We start from the raw sequence: 23,496 nt of genomic DNA, 5'->3' as shown, positions 1-23,496 counted from the left end.
GGTGCTCAAGACATATCACCCTTCAACTGGACTCCAAAAAATATAGATGTCTCAGACTGGACCAGTAGGATCGATAACCTTCTAGCACCAGGACGATCAACATCTCGCTTCGAAGCAACCCCTGAAGTGAACAGGCCTAGTCACTTCTCACGATATCGCAGTTTACGAGACCGATCCTCAAGTGTTGAAGACCGGGTCGTTTCCCCAATCGCTGGCCTACTACGATACAACAGTGGGTACACAGGTAGCAGTAGCCTAACAAAGGTGAAATTGAACAACTTTGATGGAAACCCCCTCGAAGGGCCAGAGTGGTCTAGTATGTTCATTGCTACAGTGAATCAACGCGCAATAACAGACTCAGAGTAGATGAGCCATCTGAAGACTCAAATGACAGGCAAGGCAACGTCATCAATCTCTGAAATGGGCTATTCTGGACAGTTCTATGGTGCTGCATGGAGCATTCTGGAGAGGAATTTTGCAAGGCCTCATGTGGTCATTGATGAAGAACTGGAGAGTCTTCGTAAAGCAAATCAGGTGAAACCTCACGACTCAACAGGTCTGATCAGTTTCTCAGTTATTGTTTCGAACTTTGTGAATGTGCTCAAAGAGTGCAAGTAGATTGGTGACCTGCAATCGAGCTCGACACTGTATATGGCAGTAGATAAGCTACCTCAAGTTCTCAAAGAGAAGTGGTGGTTCTACGTTGACGATAAAGATGAAGATTGGCCTGATCTGATTATGTTTGAAAAATGGCTATCAAGGATAGCATTCGTGCACAAAGGGTTTTCAGCTTTCAAGGGAGAGCGAAGAGAAGAAGACCAATGAGGCACAAATAGAGACAAACGGTCCTGAAAAACATCGAACTTCAGTGCTAGTTCGAATGTTAAGGAAACGAAGCGAATGCAAAGTTATCACTGTCCAAATCTGATGGCACTCATAAAATTTGGAATTGTCACTATTTAAGAACATGCGTGTGAATGATCGGTACGCAGCAGTGAGGAAGCATATGTCACGGATATCTAGGCAAAGGACATGAAATCAAAGTCAATGCGTGCGGTATCAATTGATGCATCAAGAAGCACAACTGATAGCTACAGTCAAAAACCAAATGGACGAGGGCAATCAAGCAGTCAACGTAAGCGCAATAACAATGAACCAGAGTAACGAAGTTACTAGCTTTCTTCAGATAGTTCCTGTCTCAATACAGAGCGGTAGCAACAGGCTGAACACATATGCTTTCCTTGATAGTGGATCAACGGCTTTATTCATCGATCAAAGTAAGCAAGCGAAGTTACGAGCATAAGATAACCGATTTCACGCTCAACATAGTTGGTATACACGGTGCAAAGGATCTGAAGACAGAAAAGGTTCCTCTCAAAATAAAAGGACCACCTTCAAAGGTGCATTCAGTCGAAGCGTTTTCACACCCGTCAATCTCCTTGGGGAACACAAACTACAACTACAACAAGCTGAAGCAAAGCTTCAATCACTTGACTGTTCTACCCAACAAAATCTTCAACTTGATGGAAGTTGGCATCATCCTTGGTCAAGATGCTTGTGAGCTACAACGCCCAATGGACTACAAGATAGGAACACGAAGCGAACTTTTCGCCGTTCTAACAGAGCTAGGATGGGTACCCATTGGACCCATGGCGGGCACGAGACGACCAAAATGTTCGTCATTTTGCCCTCACTGAAGATGTGAAAGTGGCTGAGAATATCCAAACCTGGTGGGACATAGAAACTTATGCTTCCAAAATCAACGTCGTCAGTCAGTCAAAGAAGGAACTGCAGGCACAAAAGATGCTAGAGAGTACGATAAAATTTACAGGCGAGCGGTACGAACTGGGAAAGCTGTGGAGTGAGCCAGAGCCAAACCTACCGAACAACTACAGCTCAGTCCTAGGTCAGCTTTACTCACTGGAGCGAAGATTCCAAAGGGACCCAAAACTGAAAAGTTTGTATCAAGAATCAATAGATACATATGTACAAAAAAGATTCATAAAGACATCGAACGGGTCCGAAGTGAAAGGAACCTTCGGGAAAGAATGGTATTTGCCACACCATCCAGTGCTAAACCCGAACAAGCCTGGCAAATTAAGACGAGTTTGCAATGCTGCATCAAAGTACAAAGATGTATGCCTAATTGACAAGCTACTAGCCGGACCTGATCTGCTACACGGGTTGATTGGAACAATTTTCAGATTCCGTGAGGGACCAATAGCCCTAACAGCTGACATCGAGTCGATGTTTCTACAAGTGCAATTTCCTGAACAGGATAGAAATTGCTTGAGGTTTTTATGGCGTCCTATAGCAAACAAACCTATTCAGATTTACGAATATCAGCGTCAAATATTTGGAGCTAAGAGATCTCCAACTTTCGCAACCTATGCCCTCAAGCGATTGGGACTGGACAACGAAGAATAGTATCCAATAGCATCAAAGGCAATACAAAACATCTTCTACATGGACGATTTCATCAAATCGGTAGATCTCCCTGAAGAAGCAACTGAGATCTTCAATCAACTACATCCTCTTCTCCCACAATATGAATTTGAACTACGGAAACGGATATGCAAGAATGATGCAGTTACCGAAGCAATCCCAGAAGACCTGAAATCAATCAGTAACACGAAACAAGTCGAAGTGGAACCCAATACGGAGGGATCCTCAGTGCTAGGACTACAATGGACCGTTACTGATGACAGTCTTCAAGTTTGCAGAGGCACCAACAAAAAAGTACCTATAACCCCGAGGAAGAGTCTACCACTGGTATCTTCACTATTCGACCCGATCATATTGTTTGCTGCGTTCAGTGTTCACATGAGACGACTACTGAAAGGCATCTGGACTAAGAATGGACAAGATTGGGACAACGAAGTGGAGCCTGGTGACGAAGGAGAATTCCTGAAATGGAAAGAACAGCTTCCAATTGTAGCTGAAACAAGCATCGATAGAAGGTACTTCAACAGAGAGAGGGATAAAACCGAACTTCACATGTTTGCTGACGCATCTGAAGACACGATGTGTGCAATGGCCTATCTAAGTTCACAACCGAAAAAATACTCAGCTCACTTAGCGTTTGTCATTGGAAAATGCTGAGTGGCGTCGATGAGGCATCTTTCAATACCTTGATTGAAATTGCAAGCGGCAGTCATGGCAGTGAGGATGAAGGAACAGATAGTCAAGGAACATGAAATGAAGATAAACGATTGCAGTTTTTGGTCAGATTCAACTACAGTATTGCAGTGGATACACAGTTCTCATCGCAAGCAGCAAGTGTTTGTGGCCAACCGAGTTGCTGAGATACTAGATACAACTGATGTTTCACGGTGGAAACATGTGAGCGGTATCAACAACCCAGCGGACATTGGCACCAGAGCAATCACCTTTGAGGAACTCAAGATAAGTGGGTGGCTCACTGGGCAGGCTTGGTTTAAACGACAAGAAAGGAATGGCCAGAGCAACAGAACCTAATCTTTGTGTCTGATGATGAGAATATAACCTCATCAGTCCTCATGATACAGTTTGAAGAGAAGAAAGTTGTTATTCAGTGAGAACGATTCAGTAACTTTAACAAAATAGTGAAAACAGTGGCATACGTACAACGAGTATTGAACAAACACAAACCAGTGACATTGGTAGTCAGCAGTGAAGAAACATGAAAAAGCAAAGGCAATCATTTTCAAGTTACTACTGCAAGAACAGTTTGGTGAAGAGATAAAATCTCTGAAAACTGAAAAGGAAATTCCAAAAACCAGCAGAGTCCTACAGTTCTTACCCTTCCTAGATGGAGAAGGACTAATTCGCGCCAAAGGCAGAATAGGGAAAAGTCAATTGGACTTCAATGCAAAGCATCCAATTTTGCTACAAGGGAAAAATCATGCGGTTGAATTATTCTTGCGAAACGAGCACAAGGACAATCAACACGAAGGCACTGAGCATGTAAAGAACATTGTTCAGCAGAAGATGTGGGTCCCAGAGATACGAGACGCTTTAAGATCAATCAAGAACAAGTGTGTTACCTGCTGAAAAGGCAGAGCACAAACGATAGCACCATTAATGGCAGATCTACCGAAGAGCGGTTAGATGCTTCAACAGCCTTTACAAATGTTGGAATCGACTGCTTTGGCCCTTTCATAGAGAAGATTGGGCGAAGAAACAAAAAACAATGGTGTTGTCTCTTTACTTGTCTAACTATGAGGGCGGTGCATACAGAAGTTGTACCCAGTTTGGACATTGATAGTGGTCTCAAGGCAATAATGAGACTTTTCGCACGAAGAGCCAAACCGATTACAATCATCAGTGAAAATGGGAAAAATGTTGTTGGAGCTGAAAGAGAGTTCGCAGAGAACGTTGCGGCATGGAACAAAGAAGGGATCGAAGTACATCTAATTCAACGAGGTATCGGATGGAAGTTCAACCCACCTGCAGCACGTCATTTTGGAGGAGTATGGGAGCAGTTGGTGAGAAGCTGCAAAAAAGCAGTGTATGCAGTGTTCGGGAACAGATCAGTCACAGAGGACGTTCTTTCAACAACAATGTGTATTGTAGAGCAGACGCTAAACGCAAGACCATTGACTCCAGTCAGTTCAGATGTTATTGACTTAGAAGCATTGACCCCCAACAAATTCTTGCTAGGCGACAAGAACGTTTTATTACTCTATCTATCATGCGCAGAGGAATTTATTCATCATCGAAAACTCTTTCGACAAACTCAAGCCTATGCAAATTTCATATGGGACAGATTTCATAAAGAATATCTGCTAACTCTGAATAATTGGCAAAAATGGCGATATACGGCGAATGAAATCCTTAAAGAAAGCGATCTCGTTTGGTTGATCGTAGAGGGTGATAAGCGTGGACATTACAAACTAGGTCGAATTACGGGGACCATCGACTGGTCTGACGGTATAATTCGATCAGCAAAAATTCGAACGAACGACGGAGAGTACAAGAGACCAGTAGTGCAGCTCGCCCCAGTACTACCTTGGAAGATGTTTTTTCGCGATTGAAAACAAGGCCGGCGATGTGGCAGCTGAGCTTACTAACTCAATAACCAAATTGAATAGCGCTTCAAGGCAATTTCCAGCATTACAACTAGGATAGCAAGAAGAGCGAAATTTAATGCTACATTCTATCGAAGCAATATGGATTTGTTCATCTGGCTCAACATTTATGTTTAGCAGCTATCATTAGAATACAATCGTCATACATGAAGCTGAACTGAAAATCAAACTCGAACTACTCTATTATTGTCACGTATTCAAGTGTTGACAATCACTCGAATTTAGCTCAAACGGATCAATAGATACCCAACTTGGTAAGCCAGATTCGATGAATTTTGCAATTTTCATACGAATTCAGAGAGTGCGGGGCACCGTATAAGGTATAAGGAACCCCAACTTCAGTGTTTTCAGAGAATCTTACAACATAGTTGTCTTCAACCAATCAGATATGCATTTTTGACATGTACGGCAGTATAAATAGAGCTTGAAAAACTACCAAAAATCAGTTGAAATTTGCAATTTCGGTTATATTAAACTGATATACAGTGCGTATTGAAGCACACTTTCTTGAGCGGTAAATTACTTGTTATCTTGACTTTTTTTTGAAGATCATAATAGTGATTGTACAGTTTTAACTTCACTTTGACTTGTGAAAAGAGAATTAACTTTGATATTCTCAAAACCTTCTTTCTGAGGAACGAAGTTCCTAAGTAAGTAAAACTTTGTGCAAAGCATAAAATTAATTTCCCTTACTGGCTTTAACGAAGCCTAGCATAGTTCATTAATTGCGTTATTGAGCAATTGAGTGCGCTGAGAAGCAGAAAGACTGAATTTAATTACAATTGTTAACTTTGACTATCGCGCAGAGGTCTCCGAAAAAATTGAGACATTGATTATAGAAACAAATTGTCCCAGTCAGTTCCTAAGACAGTTATCTAGGGCTGTACGTCTGGGATTTTGCTATTTCGAATTATAAGCTGAGTTATGAACCAAAACTTAAGCAAAATTTGATTGTTTCAATTTGAATTATTTCGTTATTCTGAGAGAGACAAGTTTGTTATACAGCAAAGCTGAGCAATTAGTTAGCAGAACTATTTGAGCAACAATTAATGCAACGGTAATACACAGTATAGCGGATAATACAGTTCACAAAAGTTAACTGCAAAAACACAATATCCGGACAGATTTGAAGCCGCTGAGACGAACTGGGCGGTGTAGAGTTTTCCTTGACTTTGATAGGAGAGCAGCCGTTACACTCATTGACACGACAAAAAACATCTCTTTTGAAATTTCGTTATCAGCAAAGTTTGCAAATTTCTGTATGAGAATTTTAAAATTCTTCTTGGGCACGCTGCACCAAAATTCTCGTTGTTTTAGAATTTCTTTACATTGGTGGATTTTTTTGCACGCTATTTTTGGATTTGAATAATTCCGTGACCCAGTAATCAATACCCATTTTAGAAATGGACAATTCGCAAAATTCGCTCACTTCTGTATAAAAAACGAACTGTTTCTAGACAAATTGTGCTAACAACTCATTTTGCGGTCGACTGCAGCTTCACTAGGAAAAATACGTACAAAACTTCGTTGGATTTGAATAACTCCTTGAACCGATATAAAATACCAATTACTGTGAAAAACACGGCAATTTTAAAAAAGTCGCCAAGAAGAGGCGAAGGCACGCAACGCAATAGACTGATTTTGAGAGATCGAGGAAAAGGTGTGGAAATCAATTTTCAAATTAGCTTGCGTTGACATTACAACAGTTGGGAAGAAACGTCAAAGCTCATCTCAACTAACACAGCTAAATATTGCAACTATTACGATATTTTTCCAGAAGTTTATTACGAGTCAATGCCACTGATTACATGGTAACATTTAACAACCAAGAAACGGCATGCTCGTAGTCTAATTGTCAATTTAATTGCAAAATCTATGCAACAGTGGCATAATTTTGAACACATCATCCACACTTGAAGAAAAAGAGCAACTGAAATTTTTCAGGTAATGTAAAGTTAGGTTTCAAAAAACCACGAGAAAGACACTTGATGAACAAAAACATGTTCTGTCACATATTTGCTTAAGTGAATTCGCCTCACTTAGATTTAGCCTTGCACTAACACATTTCACGCATCTTCACACACTTTCATAACTATTAACAACAAAACCATTCAATAATATTGTAATATAGAGTACCGTCATGTTCAATATCGTGATAAAATATGCTGATCTCATCGGTAAGATTTTCAGTTGATCCAAAAACTTCTCAAAGTGTGATTTCGCAAATTCATTAATTATCTAATATATGATAATAAGCAGGTCGACTCTGTTCCTTATTAATGAATATAGTCGACCATGTTTATTAGGAGAAATAATTAATTTTGATAATATTGTGCCCCTCCAGTTCTCTAAAATTGTTAAAGCATAAATCCTTGTCTCATCCCGTTCAAGCGCTCTCAGAATACTTCATCCCTCGGCGACAAATTTATTGAATACGATTTCATTCCAGCCTTTTATCACAAAACAGTGGCATAAATTTGTACTTTAATCACGGAATAATATTGTCCAATTTTCTGTAATTTTTTTGGTTAAGTCAGGGTTATAACACGACATTACACAGACAAGTTACCCAAATATTGTCATTACAACCAGACATAAAGAAAAAATATCCAATCGAATTTGTTTTTACCGATTGTTTTTGACAACCCCCCCCCCCCCCCGCTTAATGTGATGATACATGGTTATTATTGATCTCTTAGGCTCTTAGTAAATCATTAACAGAGTTTGTAACCTCTTGCGTTTGATATGTTAATGCATAATATGTTGTCATTCTCAAAAGTTAATACACTAAACTCTACCTGCAAGAAACTGATCAACAATGACTTCAGTCGGCTTCACTGTAGTGTTCACGTGCTTTGTGTAATTTCTGTACCCAATACTTTCAATTGCGTGGAAGTAAAGTTCTCCAGGAAGCAGATTTTGAATCCAGAACTTCAACTCTACGGATTTTGGAGACCCACTGCTGCTAATGACATAGTTATGACAACGCGGTCGAGAAGTTTATAAAAAGATGGTTATTAATATAGCGATAAAGTGTTTGAAAAACGATGAATAAGAGATCTGATAAAGAAATTGAAGCAAACAACGCGGACTAATATTAGAGATCAAACTGGCCTCTGATCAAAATTTTCCAGACTAATATGAGCTTTCATGTGAAATATTTTATTTTTGTCAAGCGTAGAAACTTTGTTTTTTTTTGTAGGTGGTTTATTTGTTTGTTATCGCAATTATATGCTGCATGTCTCAATTCATGCAGTGACCAAGTGCCTGCTTTATATCAAGTCAATAGACAGCATTTATTCAAAATAATGAATTTTTCGATAAATTTTTTTAATTTGTGCCTAAAAATACTTAAGATCAGTTAGCCATGTCATGATAATTTTTCGTCCTCTTAGGAATTCATTTACATGTCGGCTATCCCGGATTGAGCTCAGACGAAACTTGGCAACCAAATTTGAAGTTTGTTTTATAAATAGCTTATTGTGCAGCCACATAAAATCTGAGCCTCTGGTTACAAATAAATGCATCGTTTTTTGGCAAAATTTCAAACTTTGGTTTTCAGGCTTACAAAAAAGTAAAGGTTGAAAAAATGTATGAGAAAATTTCGAAATTCATTACAAAAAAAATATTAAATCAGGTTTGGCACTTTTTTCCCTCAGCCAAAGCCGTTTTACGACAAAAAAATACTTCATAAGAAAAACCAACAAATTATTGTTTGCTATCGAAACTAATAAATTGGGATAAACTGTGCGCCTACCTTTTGATTAGACTTAATTTATAATTTTTCTTGGGCAGCAGGAAATAAGTACAAAAAGTTTTTTTCGTAGAAAAAGTCATCGAAGTTTCATATATGAAAAGAAGTAAATTTCTCAGTTATGAGAAATCTGTAGTCCCAACAACTTTTTATGACTATTTGACTGTATGAAGTCGATACTTCATAATAAGTAAGTTCTGTATCTAGAAGTTTTTGTCAATTAGTGATAATCTTCTACAGTAAAAATTATTTCAAAATTCATTCAATGGTTAATTAAGTTGCGCTCTTTAAGCTAGTCGTGATCTAAACTCTGCTGGTCAAAATTGTCCATGAAAAGACCGGCTTGACCGTTGCTATGACCATTGTTAAAAGCAAATTTTGTTTCTTACATTGCCCCATAAAAGTAACATGTATCAACTATTGAAAAAGTTTTTTTTTTTTTGATAAAGAAACCATTTAAAAGTCAGTGTATTGACCCATGGAAAGCTCTAGTACGAAACCGTTGCTACAGACGAAAAAGCGCTGCATTGAGGCATGCAAAAGAGCTTTCTCTACTATATAACAGTCTATGATGAGACAATGATTAATCGCATTAAAAGAATGAGCTTGGTCGTGTTCATCTATGAAAAAACCACGAACACATGAAAGTATTTTGTTAAGACATTAGGCATGAGGTCGACCGTGTAATTTGGGTCTCAATATCGCTTCCATTACAAAACTAAAACCACATCGCACTTCCGCACACATGTATTAAGATCAGGAAAGTAAGCGGGTACTAAAAACGCTGACACGCTCAAATGCTCTTTGTCACGGTTTTCAGCAAATGTGGTTTTCTGAACTTAATGTCCCCTCTTGACTTTTGGTCTTTTCATAGAGTCTAGATCTCGACTAGAATATACATTCATTTGTCCAATTTTAAGTAGAGTCTTCCCTGATATAAACAAATTTCAGTCCAATTTCGAGCAAAAAGACTACAAAACTATCAAAACTATTCTGAACGCGTACAATTTTTTAATATTTGACATTCGACCCGGTTGACCTAGCTGGTTTCTGGCGCTCCGTTACTATGTAGGTTCGCATAGAGTAGGTGGTGACTATTGAGTTCATGGTTAGGTTGGTGACATTTTCCAACGCTGCTCCCGTTGGTAGGGCTAGAATGACGCTGTTTATGTGAGTTGACGAATTCGTGAAAGATTTCATTTCTTTGTGTTTGAGAGTTACGTGCCCAATTTCTGTAGTCTGATTATTGGCACCTAAAAAGTTTCAGATTTATTAAGTTTCATCCCCCTCCGCTTAGTAGGCATATAAATTTAACACCTCCATGTTCGCGTGCTTTTTTACAGAGCTAAATAACATCACATAATAACATATACAGAAGTGCGACCTTCAAACAAACAGACATGACCATCAACGAGCATTGCGCTTTAGCTTAAACGTTTAGAACTTCGTTGCACTGAAAATATTCCACGGTTAAACAATACGTTATATCCTTAATGCAGATCTGAATTGCATTTGGGTGTTTTTGTCCTCGGGGAATTCAGTTACGTTAAATTGAGAAATTGAAGCGACATCCTTCGTAGCCTGAGTTACGCATAAATAGTTTAACCAGTTTTTTGTGAAATTCCGTTATATTCAAACGAAATCCCATTGATCTCACAATTTCCAACAAAATATTTCAGTTTTATCTGTTTTTTATCAATAGCGTTATCAACCAAATTAATATAAGATTATTTTTTAATCAGAAAAATATTTTGTGTTGGTTCTTTCATCAAGTAGCTTTTTTCTCTTGTGATGTCTTCGAGTTACGCTTAAGGATCCATTTGATTGATTTTAATCTCAAATTCAACATTATGAAACCTTAAACGCAGTGCTACAAGGTATAGAATAGGTTGTTGGTATTTTCACAAAAATTACGATATTTTGAAAAATTTCCTCATTTGAGTTATTTGTTTCATAATGAAGTCAAACAAACAAACACACTAGTAACTGGTTTCACAATCTCACTAAAGAGAAATTTGCGATCAGTTGCATCCCAATCGAGAGCTTTAATTAGAAGTTCTTTTAAAACATCAGGAACAATCAACAAAATCAAAACACGGATTTTTTTCAAATTTTCTCAGAAATATATATTTTCTTTTGTTCCACTCTCAGGTATCGGATTTATCCATTGATTTATCTTTCTATGATAGACAAAGCTTTCGTCATTTTGAAGTACTACCTCTGTTGAGTCAACAAGTCCTCAAAATAGAGGCCCTAATTTGCTCATAGATTATCTTCATGAAGCGAAAGAAATCAGCCCAAATTATATCTTTTTTAAATTTTTTCAACGATCTCTAGAATTTTTCAATTTTTTTGTATACATCACGAGGAACAGCTTTGTTCAACTGATTTTAGTTTCAAGCCACGAGATCGGTAAACTGGAATTCAAACGTGAAACAATACTTAAAACCGAAAACTTTTATCGAAATGTGAAACCAATTTTTAAAAAAACACAGCCGGACAATTACAAACCAAAATTTTCAAATAACTATTCGTCTCACAACAAACAAATTCAAACCAATATCAAAAGAAGTAAAATTAAGTCAAAAAGTTCATGAAATATATATGCGCAAATGTTTATACAAAAATAAAAAAAATAGAGATATTCTGCAAGATCTACAGTTTTAAGAAACAATAATAATATCAAACATTATGCGAAAGCATTGGAATCTATAATCCTGAAAATTGGTACCAGTACGACAGAATAGTGGAAATAAGTTACAGACAAAGCAGGAAAATCAATGACAGAAAAAGAGAAAAGAGGCAAAAAACTAAAGAGTGCAGCAGAAATCAGAATATTTTTGAATGTTAGTGCCGTCAAAATAACATAAACTCTATAGCTACATGCCAAAATACAGATGTGAAAAAACACAAATCCTACATTAATCAATTTCAAAAAATTTTTAAGCAGTTCTATTTTCTCAATACAGTTTTTTGACCGAAAAGGAGGCAAAAGAACTACATAAAGGCTGGGGGACATGGAAGCACAATGGTGAGGCGAAAAACCTTGTGGGGAGGGTTAGAAACCCAGGGTGTAGATGTGATCTGTAACCTCCTCGCGGTGCCCCCGGGTAACTACTGCTAGCTCAGTTATTGGAAGTTAGCTAAGAAGATAGTCTGAGGATTGTGCCCTAAGCAAGCCACCATGGACTTAAAACAAATTTGCTGTGAATTCCTTGTCAGTCCGATACTCATCAGCGCAGGCATGAGCCTGAGATGAAGGAGTTAAGGCAGAGCTCGGAATAGCGCCCTTGAAAGAAGGGAGCAAAAGCGGTTGTTGGCGGGACCCTGTGAACAAAAGTGGCTCTTGTAGTCATGTCTCGCCGACTTCAACTGTTGGAAATGTCTCCAATATGCGAAAGATGGTCAAAAATAACTGATTCGAAAGTCAACAAAGTAAAGAAAGTGAAATCGAGACTAGTAGATGATGTTTTGATCGTTTAGTAGCGAATTGGCTAGACTCCAATGTAAGTCTCTTGCGAACTCTAATCGACCAGAAACCTTTGTTAGTAGGCAACGAACGCAAGGTTAGTATGGTTGAGATGTGAGGGAACTTGAGATGAAAGCTACACTGTATTCACTGAACGTTGATTAGTAGTGGATGAGAAAACTGTGTGTGATCCCTGCGCACAATTACTATCTGAAATGAAAGTCCTCTAGTAGGAAATACTGTGTAAGGTCCAGACAAGATAGATGTAGTGGTAGTCACAGAAATAACATCACAGAATAGTGTTGCAACTGTGATCGCAGAGCTAAAAGATAAAGAGTGACTACACTATATGTTTGGTCCAGTCAACACATGCTCTGCTAAGTCCCGAAAGATGGTTTTGAGGAGACTTGAGGCTCATGGGACTCGACTCCTCAAAGAGCTAGACCCCAGATGGTCTTAGCACCGATGCTCTGGTCTTCATGACTTGGAATTGATTCCTCTAAAGGTCTGATGACTAAATACCTGAGGCTTCGGCCAAAGGGGAGGTGCACATAGAGGCTAGATTCACAAAATCACTTATGCGTTTTGCAGAACAACGATAACTCAAACAATGATAATATTAGCAAAAGGTTGGAATCAATACTCCTACCTCATTTACGTTGGACTAGAAGGCCACTCAGAGCTCTTCTTTCTGACCTTATGTGATAAGGCCGCGAGAGCAACAAAAATAAGAAAGGCTAAAAATCAACTTCAATTTTTGAAAATAAATCATTTGTCAAATCAGCAAAATCTGGTTGTTTAAACTCACGTACCTATATAGGTGCACATACACTTGATTAGCAGCAGAGGAAAACTGTCATGGAATCTAATCAATAAGAAAACAGAAAACACAGCCGATTCTCTGAAGATCTCTTAAACTGCCATATACACCTTGAACACAAATTTGTAAAGGTCGCAGAAAGGACTGAAAAAATAGCTCAACTTAAAAAGTGTCCATTACCAACCTATGTGGCTTGAAATTAGTGATAATAAGTGATGAGAGAGCAGTAGGCACAAAAATACTAGCGAAACTCAAAAACCATCTCTAATTAATTTTAAATGAACAACGTATAAGTCAAAGAAAGCAATAATTAAGACCAGAATTTTTTATTTTGATTAGTTTCAATATCTTTTCGCAAACGATTGTCAAAAAGAAGACTGTCACCAATAACTGTCAAAAAAAATAAAAACCAAGACATCCAAGCGAGCAAAAAATCTTGCTAACATCAAAAGCTGGATAAAAAAACTTGGAAACGATTAGTGTTAAATTAATCAAGCTCTATCCTCAACTGAAACAATTAAATCAATTAACTTACTCTAAATCACCAACTTATACGATGTTTTCATATTGAGTTTAAACTATAAAAAAACCAAAATACGACAAAAACTTGCCAAAGTTAAAAAATCACAAAACAATTTTTGAGAAGAAAATGTGTCAAAGTCGTAAAAAGCACTAGTTATTGAATTGAACGATTATATTGGGTTCATTTAAGCTTCATTGGCAAACATTGAGACATCAAGTGATAGGACAACAGAAAAATTTGAAGAAAAATGGCAAAATTCAAATTTTCAATAATGTTTTATCACAATCGGAGTCAAAGTCATAGAAAGCACTAGTTGCCCGATGATGTCAAGCGAATACAAGTGGATGCAATTAGAAGTTAAATGTATTTTTTTAAAAAAAACTCATGAGAAGAAACACTAAAAAGAGAACTTGAAGCACGTGAAAAATTTTCTCTCCAAAAATTGAAAATTTACACAATTACCAGTTCATCAGTACACTCTGAAAGTAGTTTGAATAAAAAATCACTCATGCCTCAAACCAACTTTTTTCTCTCCTTTTATTATTTTGACTTGACTAAAATAACCACTCTATTTGACTTCTCGTTGATGAGAAAAAGCCAGAAAACCTGTGAACAGATCTTAAAAAGAGGCGTTTCATCATTACAATCCAAATAGTTTGGATTTTAAAAAAAGTTAATGGATTAATTCGGGAAGCGACTGAGGGATTTTTTTCCGACAAGATAACTAGTTTTCACAGAGCTGGTACTTGCTCAAGTTGCTAAACAACTCAAAGAATGAGTAAAAAACGAGGATTTTATTCTTAAAAACAACATATATAAATTTTATGCTATCTCATTATGCAATAAAAATTTGTAGATTTTTTTATATTTATAAAATGTAACCTCTAAAAGTTACAAAATGATGTTTCTCTTTTTTGCCTAAGTTTGACTGAATGAAAAACAAAGCCTCCCTCGCATATTTGATAAATGTTGGAACGAAAAAAATAATGCTCTTCATAGTATCAAAGCTGGTAAAAAATTTTTATGTTAACAGAATTCTCTTTTCAGTTCCTTGCACTGCAATTTGATCAGTACTATTTGATGTAATTATCTTCTATCTCAAGTATAAATTAAAGAAAATTTCACAAAAAAACTGAGGTTTTTCCATTTAAGTATGAAGCGTTTTTTGTTGGTTATGTTGCAAAACTTTCATTTATGAATATTGTGTCAACTACCACCGCCTATCTTAATAGATCTAAGAAGAAAACCAATCAATTTTTGCAAAAATTTTTCAAAAAAGATATCATTATTTAGAAAAGGTCGCAACAAAAGCATTTTCAGTAACAATCGCATTCACTATTAATTCAAATCAGCGGTTTTTGTTCCATAAGTAGCTCAATCGTTCGTACGCTCTAATTCTACAACATAATATCTGCGTAGAAATTAATTAGTATGAGCTGTAAAGATAACACATAAATAGACAATAGTCAACTTCAAGAGGTTATCCCGCATTATCCTGCAAGAATTTTGGGATATAACCATTCATCTTGCAAAGATCTTGCAAAATATCCATATATATATATATATATATATATATATATATATATATATATATATATATAATAATAATAATAATAATAATAATAGTAATAATAATAATAATAATAATAATGAATTTAACTAAACTTGGTTGCACCAAGCTTAGTACGTCCCTAACGGGGCTTGAATTTGGTTTCCCTCAAGCACTGTCCATCCATATGGGTACAATTTGTAATTAAAATTCTTCTTAGCTAAATCAAATAGATATTCTTTGACTTCTTTTTTGAATTTGTGAGGACTTGAATATGGGTTATAGTTGGGAAAATCACGGGCCAGTGACATCGAATTGTTGAAGTTTGTAACTCGTTGGAAAAAATTTGATCGGCAACGCTGGCGATTACATTCGTTTGAGTATAAAAATATTTTCTCGTTTGATCGTGTTTTCGGATGTCCATTCCTTATTTGCCAAAATTGCTCTGCCTCAAGTGGAAGTTTTCTTGTCAAAATTCTGTTCAAAACTACGAGATCCAAAAAGACAAGTTGATATCTGATCGGAAGTAAATTTACTGATCGAAGACAATCATTGTATTCTTTATCAGTAAAATGACTTTTTGATTGTATCCATTTTAAACTTTTTCTCTGAAGCCCTTCCATTTGCCTGACGATAGTTTTACTGGCATACCAAACATTTGATCCATAAAACAAGATTGATATAATGTAAGTTTTGACTAGGTTGCATTTAACTGACAATTTTGTTTCACTTGGAATTGATCTCTTTAGATAAGCAAGCTTCTGATTGGCTTTTCGTAGAACAAAACTTAAATGATAGTCCCATGACAAATTTTCGGAAAAATATATGCCCAGGTCTTTGAAGTGTATTTCCTGTGGGATGTTTCTATGGCTGGGAAGACGCAAAATTTGCTTGTTTTGATTTTTACGTAAGGAAAATTGCACGTTTTTAAATTTATCGAAATTGAAGTTTAGCCGATTCTCCTTGCTCCACACAATAGCATTTTCAATATCTTTTTCCAGCTGCATTTTATTGTCTACAGTGCTGACGATTTTTGTGTCATCCGCGTATAAAAAGCACTCATTGACAATTATTTCGGGTAGGTCATTTATATAAACGGAAAAAAGAAACATAGTGAAAATTGACCCTTGAGGCCCACCGCTGGTGATCGGTCGAAAGTCCGATTTTCCGCAAGATATTACAACTCTCTGTTGTCGATCTGTTAAATATGACGCAAAAAACCTCAAGAAAGCACTATCAAATCCCATTCGACATAATTTTACAAGTATGATGTTATAATTGATGGTGTCAAAGGCTTTTGCTATGTCTAGATACACTGTCATTGGCATTTTGTTGGCTTCAAGTAACTCATACAACCTGTTGCAGTAGACAAGTAATTGAGTGATGGTTGAACGATTTTTCCTAAAACCATGTTGCTCTACGCAAAGCTTTTGTTGCAGAAAGATTGAGAACTGTTTATACACCATACGCTCAAATAGTAGTGACAAGGAGCTAAGCGTGGCAATCGGTCGGTAGTTTTTGATATCTAATTTGCTACCACTTTTGAAATGGGGTCGTACATGCACTTTTTCCACAAACTGGGAAACTCACATTTGCTAACACAGCAACTGAAGATAAACAAAAGTTGATTCGAAATGTACGGTAAAGCAGATTTCAGAAATTTTGGGCTGATTCCATCAGAAGAGTTATTGCAATATAAAAATCCGGTATATCGACTGGATAGCTAAGCCGGGGTTTGAATGTTTGCATTAATAGTAGCAAGTTGTTTCTTCTAACTAATAAATCAAAATTATATTCTCTACCTGTTTTTCGCTTTACTGTTTTCTAATTATTCAATTAATCCTTGGCTTGTTTTGATCCACAGCGATATCAATTAAGAAGCTTGGCGCTTCAACTAGAAGCAGCAAATAGCTTTTTTAAGAAGGGGAGAAAAAATGCTAGGACCAAAATTGAACTTCCAGACCCAACGGTTGAACTTACAGACCCTCTGATTGATGACGATCCATCTATAATAATAATAATAATAATAATAATAATAATAATAATAATAATAATAATAATAATAATAATAATAATAATAATAATAAAAATAATAATAATAATAATAATAATAATAATAATAATATTGAATTCAACCAAACATGGTTACAACCAGCTTGGTAGTCCCCAGATTATGGGAGAAATCAAGTTTCAATAATTAAAAGTTCTCGAAAACTTTCCATCCTGAAGATTAACTTTTATATTTGAATCTTTTTAATGCCTCCCCTTCCAAAAAGTTCTTCACTTCTCTTCAAAACTGACATGGATTTCTGTGTGGTGAATAGTTAGCAAAACTGTTAAGTTGAGACCAAGAATTATTGAATCGGGCTACTCTATTAAAGTAATTATCTTCAGAACGTTTCCAAATTGTTTTTCTTGCTTCAATAAAAATCTTTTTACTTGATCTGGTTTTTGGACAATCAAAAGTTATTGACCAGTGGTCTGACCCATTCATAGAACTTAAGTCCACTAAACGCTTGTTAAGCAGAATTAGGTCGTTAAGAACTAGAAAAAAACTGACTGGCAATAGGCGATTTCGAATTAGGCTCTCAACGTATTCTTTGTCACCCAGAACAGAACGGCAAGTTATCAATTTTAAACATGATCTCTGCAGACTTTCCAAGTGTTGAAGATACTGTGGTCCTGGGTTTCAGACATTTGACGCATAAAAGAGCGCAGAGAATATATATGTTTTCACCAACGTCCATTTGACAGTTTCTTTTGTGGTGCGGGGTATAACTCTTTTCGAAAACCTTTCTTTACCGCCATTTCGAGGTGAAAATTCCAAGTCATGCTGGCCGTAAAAATAAATCCGAGATCGTTTTTTGTTTTTCGTTTTTGATGGTAATTCCTTTTGCAAATAACTCTGTAGACGAATTATATGTATTTTTGTATGAGAACTCCAGAATGCTGAATTTGTCAAAATTGAAATTTAGTTTGTTTGAAACAGACCATTCGATAGCTCTATTTATAACAAACTGAAGTTCTTCACGTTTTTAAATCTGTCCTACTATTTTCGTATCATCGGCTTAAAGGAATGTTTTATTATTAATTTGATCAAGTTGGTCATTTATGTTAACGCAGAACAAAAACGCAGCAAACATTGATCCCTGGGGACCCCCGCTTGAGATTTCTGAGAAAAACGAGTAACTGTCTGCAATTTTTACTCTCTGCTGTCGATCGACCAAATATGAAGCAAAAAATTTCAAAAACTTTTCATCAAACCCAAAACTAGCGAGCTTTTGAAGCACAATATTAAAATTAATCGTATCAAAAGCTTTAGCAATGTCCAAGTAAACTGTTATCGAGGATGAGTTTTCGTCTAAAGCTTGATATAAGTTATCACAATAAAGTACAATTGAGTTACTGTTGAATGTTTTTGCTGGAAACTATGTTGAGCAGTGCAAAGCTTCCTTTCGAATGTCTTCTTAATTTGTTTGTAAATTATTCTTTCAAAAACTATAGAAAATGCACAGATTATTGGGATTGGTCTGTAGTTTTTAATTTCATTTTTACTACCATTTTTGTGATGAGGACGCACGTGTATGATTTTCCAGACTTTGGGAAATTGGCAAGCGTTAAAAATGCAACTGAATATATACAAGATAATATTTATAACGTACGGCGCTGAGGCTTTAAGGAGTGATGGTGTTATTTGATCATAAGAGTTGGCACCAGATTTAATTTGTGATATTTCGTCTAGCACATCTTTTGCGTTGAATGTGATATCGTCTAGAAAAATCTCTGGTTGAGCTGCTTCAGGCACAACAATGTCAGAACTATCTTCAATAAACACTGAAGAAAATTGCTCGCTGAAACTTTCCGCAATTTGCTGAGAACCCATTATATCTTGGCCTCTATATTTCATTTTCTCGGGAAAAGTTTGTTCTTGGTTTAGTCTTCGCAACAATTTGTATGCATCGTTGTTTGTTGAAATACAGAAACCCTCAAAACAATTTTGTGTGTCCTTAAGCAAGGATAAATTTAACTCCACCTCTAAATATCGAAATTCCTCTAATCTTTTGTTTGTTTTCCTTAGGTTCTTCAGCTTGTTTTCTATGTGTACACTATGGGAAGACATATAAGATGGTGCGTCAAGCCGGCGTTTTGTTATACGAGGTATTGACTTTTCATAAGCATTGTAGAAACTCTGATAAAAGCAACGTCGCAAGTCATTGGGACATCTGTTTGGCATAGTGGGGATTTCAAAATGAGAGATGAATAAATGCCAATCTGCCTTGTTGATGTTGAGTTTTTGTAGGAGAAGCTTTTGTTCGTTTTTGTGAGTCTGACAGAAAATTCTGCTAGGAACAATTTGTGATCTGAGTAGGAATTAGCCTCAACCACTAGATTACATTGAGCAAAGGTTCAGGGCATCTATTTCTTTTATGAAAATTTTTTTATATTCATTAGTACTATAAAGTGTATTCCAGTCAGCATGTGGACAACTTATATCAACCTTCATAAATATCAATTTCTTCTGAGTACTGGAGTCGAAAAGCGACTCCAATTTAAATAATACTATACTAATTGAACTTCGTAAATCTGTATCAGAAACCCCGTATTTGCTGTTTTGTGGAGGGTTATACAAGGTGATGATTATTAATACAATGTCGTTCAGGAAATAAACAGAACGTGACAAAAAATCAAAGTCCGTTTCAATTTCTGGTGCTTAATTGAAACAAAGATTTGTTTTGTGAGCAATAAGAATACCACCGTGAGCTCCATCTTTTCTATCTTTTCTGGACTGCATGAATTATTGAAGATTTGGGAAAATCTCTGAATTTCTTACTTCATCTGTAAACCATGTTTCAGTTAAGCAAAGTATGTCAATATTATGTTCCCTTAGTAAAATGTCGAGATTCATTCTGCGATCAATTGTAAAAATTAACCAGCAGTTCAATAAACCTATCTTCAGTACTTGTTTTTTCTCTAGTCATGAACGTGAAATTGTTTGATGACCTATCTTCTGACATGTTTGTTCTACTGAGAGAGTTATGTCTGCAAGCTGGTTTTCCACGAACAACGCTCCTGATCTAATTTTGATTTCTGATCTGTTAATGATCAGTTTTTGAGCAGGGTTGAAACGATAGTCAAGTAGCTTCTTTTCTTTCTCCCAATCATCTTTGGATAAGAAAGCTTTCAAAAAATGTTTTGAGCCTTCAATTTTTTTATTCGACATCAGGAACAGTCGATAATTCCAAGGATTAGTCAACTTAACTACAATTGGACGTATTTTTTGTGCTGCTTCATCAAACTTCCCCAGCCGGAAAACATCTTCAACCATGATTTTGTCAATTCCACAAGACTGTGCAGTCTCCTCTACTTTTTTCTTGTCGTAGCTGATCAGCTCTACAAAAGAAGTTGTTCCCGTACCAACTTTGGGTTTCTCAGCAACTCCGAACAGAATCAATTTGTTTAGGTTTTCATTTTTTTGAATTTGATTTTTGTCACTTGGTGTTTTTGAAGAGAACTGTTTATCTGTTTCGGAAATTTTTGAATTCATATTTGTGTGAACATTTCTTATGCAATCGCGAATTTCAGTTTTGAATGATTCTATTTCAGATTTCAAGTTGCTTTTCATATCCTCAATTTTTTGAGATAGCTCGTCTTTAATGTTCGACTGATCTTGGGGAATCACGACTGGATTTCGACAATGTACACATGCCTAAAAACATCCTTCAATGTTCCCCAGTGCCTTAAAATTTTCCTCTGAAGAGTCTGTGCAGTTAACGTGGAACCATTTGAGACACTTGAAGCATTGTATGCTAAATGCAGTACAATTGTTACTACATATACCGCATGGAAAATCTTCAGAAGACGCTTGTTTTATTTTAGAGCCTTTTTTGTGAGGCATGTATTTTAAACTGCCCAGTGGCACCTCACGGAACCTGGGGACAGCTTAAAACTACTTCTTTAGGGATGCCTCAATGCTACAAAACCTTGTGGGGAACCGTTCTTCTTTTTAAAATCAATAAAACAACCAAATAAATGGAATGATCTAACCGGATATATTGAGTCCTTTTTCTAGCTTCAGAGTGTTTTTCCACCCCAAAATAACATTCAGGACGCAAAAAAATAAAGCTTTCTCGTTCTGAAAATTATGAAAATTCTTTGATATATCAGATCTTTTCTCAACGCTTTTCCTTAGTAAGGCAAAGCTAGCTAAAGAAAAAAGTTTTCTGAAAAAAGTTTTCTGCATTCTCAACTGCCAACTTTGCGCGAATTAAGCTGAGTCCCTATGGGCCAAACTTTGACCACTGATCAGATTTTAGTGCGGCTGATGATCAGAACATTAGCAGATTATTCTTGTAATTATACTGCAATGGGACTTTTGATTAGGCCACGAGACCTGTACTCTGACCAGACACTTGTTAGGTTTTGGGCTAGCATACTTTGCGGCTGAGCCTTTGTTTGAGCTTGAAATTTCAATTGCATATTCCACCCAGTGTGCGGCGACCCAAGATAGTCTGATCAGAGGTCAATTAAGCCTGGAAGTGTAACATGTTCTTTATCGGAGGGGAAGGGCGCGACAAAAAAACGATACGCTACAGTTATTTTAAGTAGATTTTTAAAATCAAACCTGCAGCCGTACAACCTGTGCAATGTATTATTGTCACTATCAAAGTCAAAGCTTTTTTAAATGAAATTCTCATATTGTAAATTTTTGCTGTAAATTCTAAAACTATTACAGAGTCACATAACAATACAACTGAGCGGATTACATAGAGAGCATAGTGATAACCAGAGATTCTGTGATAACAATAATAGTAATAGAAGATTTTAAATAACCCGGATAATAAAAACATAAAAGGTGAAATTTATTCAGGTCATCGTAGCGCAATTACTTTCCACATTTCTCAAACAAAACATTTTCGTAACATTCCATTGTTCTAGCAAATAACTATTCTATGGCCAAGTGACGCATATTGATCGCTCTGCACGTAGAAATGATTAAACAGTTCTGATTTGAGACATTTGCTGAGAAAAACGTCTGAGTTGCAATTGATATATCTGCTAAAATTGCAGATACTTATGGCATGTTTTTATAATATTTTGACAACTACAGTAAAGAGACAATAATGTTGAAATAATAGTCTTTTTGACATTTCTGACATTTCATTTCTTACCATAATTTTTTTTACAAAATGTAAACAAATTTATTTTTGTCCGCGTTTATAGCTCTTCTGGTAACCTAATGGCTTAAACACATCAATCAATGGTCAAATTCGTTAGCTAGAGAGCTAATCGTTAAACCATTGAACCAGTTGCTCTTATGACTGTAATAAAAAGTAAATTAAAAAAAAACAATAACTTTTTAGCATTATTTCTGGGATCCTGTAGCTTAGTTTAATTCATGGCATGTCATTTCATCTATCTAGTGAAACAAAATTTGATAAATTAAGGGGTTTTATGTAATAATTAATGGTTTTATGACCTTGATACTGGATATTTTGTAAAAAAAATTAATATATTTTTGAAATTAGCTTTTTAGTGATCCTTTCTGGTTTTTTTATCGAACTGTCACATTAACGACAGGTCGAATTGGCGTTGAAAAAAAACAACTGACAGTATTGAACAAAAATTGAATTTTTGAAATTTTCCTCTGAAGAGTCTGTGCAGTTAACGTGGAACCATTTGAGACACTTGAAGCATTGTATGCTAAATGCAGTACAATTGTTACTACATATACCGCATGGAAAATCTTCAGAAGACGCTTGTTTTATTTTAGAGCCTTTTTTGTGAGGCATGTATTTTAAACTGCCCAGTGGCACCTCACGGAACCTGGGGACAGCTTAAAACTACTTCTTTAGGGATGCCTCAATGCTACAAAACCTTGTGGGGAACCGTTCTTCTTTTTAAAATCAATAAAACAACCAAATAAATGGAATGATCTAACCGGATATATTGAGTCCTTTTTCTAGCTTCAGAGTGTTTTTCCACCCCAAAATAACATTCAGGACGCAAAAAAATAAAGCTTTCTCGTTCTGAAAATTATGAAAATTCTTTGATATATCAGATCTTTTCTCAACGCTTTTCCTTAGTAAGGCAAAGCTAGCTAAAGAAAAAAGTTTTCTGAAAAAAGTTTTCTGCATTCTCAACTGCCAACTTTGCGCGAATTAAGCTGAGTCCCTATGGGCCAAACTTTGACCACTGATCAGATTTTAGTGCGGCTGATGATCAGAACATTAGCAGATTATTCTTGTAATTATACTGCAATGGGACTTTTGATTAGGCCACGAGACCTGTACTCTGACCAGACACTTGTTAGG

General features: G+C 36.2%; 1 protein-coding gene across 2 annotated transcripts in view; it reads right to left on the bottom strand.

Moving 5' to 3' along the window:
• LOC142353328 (uncharacterized) overlaps positions 1 to 21,934 on the bottom strand; it is a 45,543-nt gene extending 23,609 nt beyond the window's left edge. For both annotated transcript variants that reach the window (XM_075405559.1, XM_075405560.1), the window contains exons 1-3: positions 21,807 to 21,934; positions 9,863 to 10,076; positions 7,868 to 8,034 (exon numbers count right to left, since the gene is read on the bottom strand). In XM_075405559.1, coding sequence (XP_075261674.1) covers positions 7,868 to 8,034; positions 9,863 to 10,076; positions 21,807 to 21,879 — 454 coding nt within the window. In that variant the 5' untranslated portion in view covers positions 21,880 to 21,934. The remainder of the gene's footprint in view (positions 1 to 7,867; positions 8,035 to 9,862; positions 10,077 to 21,806) is intronic.
• Between the last annotated feature and the right edge of the window lie 1,562 nt (positions 21,935 to 23,496).

The sequence above is a fragment of the Convolutriloba macropyga genome, chromosome 14 (assembly GCF_964194025.1).
Source record: "Convolutriloba macropyga chromosome 14, txConMacr16.3, whole genome shotgun sequence".
In the NCBI taxonomy this organism is placed as follows: Eukaryota; Metazoa; Xenacoelomorpha; order Acoela; family Convolutidae; genus Convolutriloba; species Convolutriloba macropyga.
This window is presented reverse-complemented; position numbering and strand designations above follow the sequence as displayed.